This window comes from Carya illinoinensis, chromosome 15, assembly GCF_018687715.1.
Source record: "Carya illinoinensis cultivar Pawnee chromosome 15, C.illinoinensisPawnee_v1, whole genome shotgun sequence".
NCBI lineage: Eukaryota > Viridiplantae > Streptophyta > Magnoliopsida > Fagales > Juglandaceae > Carya > Carya illinoinensis.
Window position 1 is genome coordinate 4,892,561 of NC_056766.1, and position 7,908 is coordinate 4,900,468.

At 37.6% G+C, this 7,908-nt stretch overlaps 1 protein-coding gene across 3 annotated transcripts; it reads right to left on the reverse strand.

The window, feature by feature from the left end:
- Positions 1-275: 275 nt before the first annotated feature.
- Positions 276-6,998, reverse strand: LOC122297709 (wall-associated receptor kinase 2-like). Of its 3 annotated transcripts, none has more exons than XM_043107855.1 (5): positions 6,606-6,998; positions 5,351-6,000; positions 2,660-3,117; positions 2,050-2,232; positions 276-1,827 (listed from the first exon to the last, which is right to left on the reverse strand). In XM_043107855.1, the coding sequence occupies exons 2-5, from the start codon at positions 5,911-5,913 to the stop codon at positions 779-781; spliced, it is 2,253 nt and encodes a 750-aa protein (XP_042963789.1). In that variant the 5' UTR covers positions 5,914-6,000; positions 6,606-6,998; the 3' UTR covers positions 276-778. The 3 variants fall into 3 exon arrangements, with proteins under 3 accessions (XP_042963789.1, XP_042963788.1, XP_042963787.1); XM_043107854.1 differs by having other exon boundaries at positions 5,351-5,975; positions 6,606-6,997; XM_043107853.1 differs by having other exon boundaries at positions 5,351-6,011; positions 6,606-6,997.
- Between the last annotated feature and the right edge of the window lie 910 nt (positions 6,999-7,908).

A 7,908-nucleotide genomic window follows, 5' to 3' on the forward strand; every position in this document is an offset into this window, starting at 1 on the left:
ATATAGGTAAGTAACACACTGGAAAATAATATATATACACACTTGTGAAAACCAATTTTATATCTAAACTCTTAATTCTTTTTTGTTTAGGAAAGAGAAAATAATTAGATTTTTTCTTCTTTTGTCTTCGAGTTTCCAATATTCTACTTCTGTAATTGAGGTTTTAATTATTATTCTACTTTTCCATGTTTAAACATATATGTTTGGATAAAAAAATAATTCTTTTTTCTACAAAGTAGAAAATTTTTCATATTGAAACATTAAGATACATATAATTTACCAAAAAATAAATCACGAATAAAAACTTATGACATACATTTACACGAATACTCAAAAAGCACACACCTAATTAGATACATGATCGAATTGCTCACTGATCCAAAAGCACACCAATACAAAAGCACGCAATATAGCAAAGCACATGAGTTAACAATACTTTAGCATACAGAAAGATCTGTTAACATCCTAACTTGCAAGGATCAAGACTAAAATCTCCATTTAGTCGATGGGCATATTTGAATCCAATCCAATCAATGGAGCTAGGCCAGCTTATGGAAAGTGGCCGATAGACTCAAGATGGAAACGACGAGGACAAGAAAAGATGATGACAGCACAAAAAAGACGATCTAGAAAAGCTGGAAGGATTTGGAAAGAGAAAGATAGAAAGAAACATGCATGATTGGGAGTGAGGGGTAGAGAAATAAGTGGATGCAATAGATAGTAGCAATCCAAGCAGTTGCTCACTCTCTTCTCTGTTGTGATTAGCTTTTTTCCTTGATTACTTTTCCTTAATTCTCAATCCATCTAGTTCCACTGCCACTTCCTTCATAGTGGGCCTATTGTCTCCTTTAACACTAAGGCTTCTTTTTGCAACATCAGCAACTTTTTTTAGTTCTTCAGCATTACTCCCATTGTAGATGTGATCATCAAGAATTTCCAATAGGCGATCCTCTTCTAGCATAGAAACGAAGTATGTCGCCAAATTTCTCTCATTTTCAGGCCTAAGGAAAGAAATTACTTTCTTACCTGTTAATAACTCAGCTAAAACAACACCAAAACTATAGACGTCACTTTTTTCCGTTAGATGACTTGTAAGTAAGTATTCTGGATCCAAGTACCCACGTGTTCCTTGCACCAACGTAGTTAATTCATGTGCTTGATCCAAAGGAACGAGTCTTGAAGCTCCAAAGTCTGATACTTTTACTGTGTGGTTACCATCCAAAAGTATATTTGCAGTTTTCACATCTCTATGTATAATTGGCATAGACGCTTCATAATGTAAGTATGCAAGGGCTCCTGCAGTTTCTGTAGCTATCTTCAGACGCTTGTCCCATGAGAGTAAGGAAGACCGGCTTTTATCATGAATATGGTCAGAAAGTGTCCCATTTGTGATGAACTCATAGACTAATAAGGGAACTTCTGTTTCCAAACAACAACCTAACAATTTGACAACATTCCGGTGGTTGATTTTAGTAAGCAGAACTACCTCGTTTATGAATTGCTCTATCTGACTTTGATCACCAATTTTTGACTTTTTAATTGCAACCACTTTGTTATCTAGCAACACTCCTTTGTAAACAGTTCCGTAGCCTCCTTGACCAAGGATTTTACTTTTGTTGTAATTGTCTGTTGCCTTTTCAAGTTCTTCTGCACTATAGATTTTTGCTGTATCCATAGATCCTGTGTGATTTCGGAGTCGTTGTTGTAACAATAAGCCACCATTTTGCTGGAACCACTTCTCTTTGAGTTTAATGAGTTTTCTTTTCTTGAGTGCCCAATATACCCAGGAGGTTCCTACAAGGAGCACTAAGAGGCTTATGCTGACACCTGTATTTGCATATTCAAAGTTATAACATGCATTTCGGCCAATTAGACAGTTTCGTATCTCTATCGAGAAGGTTACGAACCTAATATGTATTATATTAAGATGAGTCAACCAAGATTTGAAATACAATGTTTGTCAAGCAAATGATCGACAGCAGTAGTTTTCAAAGTAGAATTCAGTGAGGTTGGGAAATAAAATTCTTATAAATGTACGTACGTACGTACCCAATGCAATGCTGATGATCTTATTATTAGATTGGCCGAGTACTATAGGCCTGCAATCTGTTCCGTCTTTCCTCCCATCGCCTTCGTATCCCTTGGGACAAGTACATTTGTAATTTCCATCAGTGTTGGTGCATGTTGCATTTGCATTGCAAAGTTTCCGAAGACCCATGCACTCATCAATATCTGAAACACAATATATATATATATATAGCCGGCCGTCACAAGAAATTTCAATGTTTCCATACGAACTTTAAAATAATAATAATAATAATAATTATGGGGATGTAAAACCACTTGCAAATGTGTTGTATCAATAGATAAAGGATAGCATCACTCTAGAGCAATTAACCAATCGGCAAGCTAAACTGATCAGTCTAATTAAATTAAGTATTAGAGAAATGATAGTTGCAGTCGTGAGTGCGCAAACGCAATGCAATCACTTTAAAAAAATAAATAAATACGAGATTCACATTAAAAAATTTAAATTTTTAATAATGAACCGCTACTCTTTTTTAAAATGACTCCACGATACTTAGACACTCTACGACTGAATATAGCGTTACTCAATTAAGTATTAGATAAAAATGAAGGTATATATACGATCATTTACCTTGGCAACTCTCATGTTCATGATCAGGGATGTAAGGGTTCCCTAGATAACCCTCCGAGCAATTGCAACGATAACCAGGGCCGTTGGTGGAATCGTAACAATAACTATGCGTTGCCTTACATGCATAGCTTCCCTTTTTTTTCTGAGCATCTTTGCATCTCTTATTTCCAATTGCCCAATCAAGCACCAGGGGTACAGAACTCCTATTCTTTAAGTTTACGAAATCTAAGGAGGAAAAATTGTATGCTTGTTCATCCACTATAAAGCCGTAACCACATGATCGATCTTTGGATTCTTTGCCAGCAGGTAAGGTATCGTTGCTCAATCTCCGAACATTCAAAATATACCCCGTTGCTCCTTTTGGGATAGAAGTCTGGCAGCAACCAATGCCAGAGCAAGACCCGTTAACCACGGTGAGATTTTGGTCACAGAGTGATAAGCATCCAGTGGTGAAGCCCTTCTTGTTGGGAATTTGGACCTCCAAATTCACCCCCCTAGGATCTACCCTTTGCAGGAATAACAAGAAAAATAGAGAAATAATAACAACACAAGAAATTTACGTGGAAACTCCAAAACAGGAGAAAAACCACCAGACCCAGAGAAGAAAATTCACTATGTGAAAAATTGTTACAATCACACAATTTTTCTCCTCACCACACCTACAAAGCTATCCCACTAGTAAAACTTTAACTTTACACCTCTTCCCCTTTTACAAAAGGTTAATAGAGGAATTTAACTAAAGTCAAAAGTTACTAGATAAGCTTTCAACTGGTGCACTTAAACTAAGAGGCTAAGCCTCTTATTTATAATACATGGCTTATGCCATTTTCATTAATCCCACCGATGTGGGACTAACAAATAAGCAAAAAAGTCAACAATCTCCACCTTGCGACTTTGACTAGTCCCACAGCCAAGCTCCACCTTAATGAAGATCTTCATAGCTTCCGCTATCATGCTTCACCATAAAAGCATACCCACTTAGAATAAACCAATTCCAAGCATTTCATTTCGGACCATGTCGAAAAACAACCTTGCTGAAAATTATGGTGTAACTTCCACGTTTGGCTTTCCTGGAAGTTCATCAGCCATCGACATGAATTTCCACCACACACCCTGCATCAATGCCAAACCAATGCCTGTGTGCAAACTTGTGGACCCGCTAACATTAACACATCCTCTATCATGACAATTTTGGGAATTAGCGACATGCCATGAGGATGTACATGTCTCTTTTTAAAGAGCAAAATCTTCCATGGAGAGAGACACAATATTAGCATCATTTCCAGTATCTCCATTTACTGACTTGGAGCCACTTGCCGAACCTGCTCCAGTTCTTGGACAATTTTTCTTGACGTGCCCAGATTGTCCACACTCCCAGCAGACTACTTTCTTCTTCATGGAGTTCTTCATCTTCCCATTTCCAGCTGCTACCATCACTAAGTTCTCATGTGGAACATTACTTCCACTACTTAGTCTTCTCTCTTCAGAAAATATTTTACTGGTAACCTCTGAAAAAATTATTTTCTCCTTCCCATGTATCAAAATAGGTTTCATGTGCTCATAGGAAGGTGGAAGAGACCAGATGAATCTCAAGGCTTGATCCTCATCATCAATTTTAACTCCAATAGCTTCTAGCTCAGCGACAATGCCATTGAGAACACTTAAATGATCTGAAATAGTTGTACCTTCACTCATCCGCAGTGTATGAAACTGCTCCTTCAGGTACACACGATTTGAGACGCCCTTCGTCTGATACAACTCTTCAAGTTTTTCCCAGAGTTCCTTTGCCGTAGATATTCCATGCACATTTGCAAGAACATTTTTGGCCAAGCACAAACGTATCGCACTTGCTGTTCTCAAATCCAGATCCTCCCAATCTTCATCGCTCATTTTATATCTGCTACTTTCACCAGTCACACTAGTACCAGTGCTGACTTCAGGTGTTGGTCTGCCCTTCAATGCCTTGTGTAATCCTGATTGAATCAAGACATCCTTGACTTGTACTTGCCACAAGCCAAAATTGATTCTCCCATCAAATTTCTCCACCTCAAATTTGACAAGATTTGAAGGCCTACTTCCTGACATTGCTTTGATGAATTTACTGTAGAAATGAATAGTACCTCACTAAGTCAGTTCCCAGGAAAGATTGGAGGGTCACAATGGACACACTTAAAATTTCCAATCTCCTAGACAGAACCTCCTTAGACTGTACGTATCCACACTACCACACCAAAGCTCCACCCCACAAAAAGAACCTAGTGGCTCTGATACCAATTGTTGGGAATTTGGACCTCCAAATTCACCCCCCTAGGATCTACCCTTTGCAGGAATAACAAGAAAAATAGAGAAATAATAACAACACAAGAAATTTACGTGGAAACTCCAAAACAGGAGAAAAACCACCAGACCCAGAGAAGAAAATTCACTATGTGAAAAATTGTTACAATCACACAATTTTTCTCCTCACCACACCTACAAAGCTATCCCACTAGTAAAACTTTAACTTTACACCTCTTCCCCTTTTACAAAAGGTTAATAGAGGAATTTAACTAAAGTCAAAAGTTACTAGATAAGCTTTCAACTGGTGCACTTAAACTAAGAGGCTAAGCCTCTTATTTATAATACATGGCTTATGCCATTTTCATTAATCCCACCGATGTGGGACTAACAAATAAGCAAAAAAGTCAACACTTCTGTCCCTGATCTGAACCTTGAATATACGTATAAACATCACAACCAACAGCAGTGATCTTGTTCCTCGTTTCTGAGATGCGAAAACTTGACAAATTAAGCAAGGCAGAGATGCCTGTGTAGTTCACAGTTGATCTGGGGGAGACGCAATTAGCATACTGTGATGGATCTCTGGAACCGCAAGGAATAGCTTCTGCGTTTTTGTCATTTAAAGTCCGGGGGCCAGCTTCGAGGAAATCGTACACATTGTCTGGAGGGTGGAGGCCTTTGCAAAGGAGGGCTACGTCGTTTGAGACTCGCAGTTCCCCATTTAGTACTGATATGTCCTCAACAGCTATACCACGGTCCAGAAATGGTATTGCAGGATGGAACGTGTGGTTACACGTGATGAGAAAAGGTTTGTCAAGGGAACAGCCCTCGCTTGTTCCAAATGGGTAGGGGATTTTAATATTTCCACACATACGGTCGCAGATTGATGAGTTTGGAATGGATGCTGCTGTGGCTGCTAAAATTATGAGCCCGAGTAGCAGTTGTTGCAGAAGTTTTCCAACCATAACATCCATGGCTTTCCTTTCCGCCTGCACTCTGCTTTCTTTGTGCTGCAGACAGCTTTAAATGGCCTCCTCTGTAGAAGTCAATTAGGTACGTACCTTTAGCGAGACTGATTAGGATGAGTTAGAATTTTCATTCAACGCAAAACGGCAAGAAATATGTATCAATACAAGCAGCTTGAGTTTTCTTTATATGGTTCGTTAAGAAACATATAAAAATGGCAAACAGGTCATGTACGTTAATCCATAAAACCAGAACAACCCATTCACTGACACCAAATGAGAATATATAACACATTAACAGTACAACACATAACTTGAGTATAGTATGCAGCACCACAAACATGCAGCAACATGATTAATTGGATGGAAATTGGGAAAGAACAACCGTATGGCGTTGACAAAATGCATGCTGCTCGGGTTGTAGAAGAGAGAAACAAATAAAAACAGGCAGCTATAACCGCGTGTAGAATGTACCAACAAAAACAAATTATAGGATTTAAGCCACGTTAGACACAGAGAAGGGAATTCCAGCCAAAAACTCAAGGGAACACTGTTCCGAATAGAGTTTTAATTAGCCTTTAGGTTTGTTATTTTTATATCCATTTGCAGGGAAGTAAAAGTCATTTTCTTTCTTGAGCAGTAAAGGGGAAAATTGCATGAGAAGAAGATAGGTTTCTTGATAGCAGATCTATGAACCTCACCTCTCCCACTTGAGCACAATAGGATCATTAGCCACTTCCTTCAGCTGCCCCGCTTTCCCTTCATTTGCTCTCTTAAGAACTTTGAAACAATCTCATCTTCTTTAAAGAAGAAAGAGATACATATATAGACTTGTCTGATCCTATATCGAACCAACTTAAGCCTTTTTCCCCTCTTGGTTCAACAAAATATGATCTCTTATTCAAAAGAAAAGTAGGAAGGAAGAAAGCGATGTTTTTAACTTTGGATAAGCAAAAGATTCCCCAATTCCATCATGATTGTGGCATATATATAAAGTAAGTATCCTATGCATTCCTCAAGCACCAAGAAGGTGGAACCAATTTAAGCAATTAAGGTGAAGCCAATACATTTATACTCCAATTATGGAATGTTTTATCCTTTATGTATCAAATTATTAAACTAAAAGATATAGCCTTTAATTATAAAAAACGGAAATATAATACTCATATTGAACTTCAACCGTTAAGATGAATAAAAAAATGCAAGGTGTACAATATTGACGGCCGTCAAATATAAGTGAGAGATATATATATATATATATATATTTGAAGGGTATAAGTGAGATATTTACATTCTCTACACTTACTTCTTTTATAGTTCCAAATATATATAAAGAGGTGATTGAATATGTGATTGAATATGCTTTGTCATTGCAGAACGCTTATAAAGAGGTGCAGGTTTCTGAGTGTAAAGAGGGCAAGCAAGTGTGCTGTTGGAAACCCCCTCCATGATTTGGTTACTTGAAACTGAATATGGTTGGTGCCATGTTTTTTAACCAAAGGAAGGCTGGTGTGGGGGTGGTCCTAAGAGATGAAATAGGGGATGTTATTATAGCATGCAGTAAGATAGAAAATGAGATGACAAACCTAGAAAATGTTCAAGTTTTAGCAATGTTAAGAGGGCTGCAGTTTTGTGTTCAATAGGGAGTACTCCCGAAGCCGATATTGGAAACTGATTGCATTATTGTTGGTTAATGAGCTTCAATCATCTGGGGAAAATTTAACACCTCTTGGACATTTCCTGCAAGAAATATAGAGATTGTTCAGCTATTTCCAAGAGTGTAAAGTGTACATGTTCACAGATTGGAAAATGAAGCTGGACCATGTCCCAATGTCGGTTTCCCAAGCTATTTGGCTTCATAAGAACAATTTGTAATGCTTTTATGTTTAATGACATTGATGTTTTCCTATATATGTATATATATATGTATATAATGTATCAGTATTAATAATTTTAGTATAAAGTGTAAAAGTACTTGTAGTAGTACTATTTAAAATATACAAA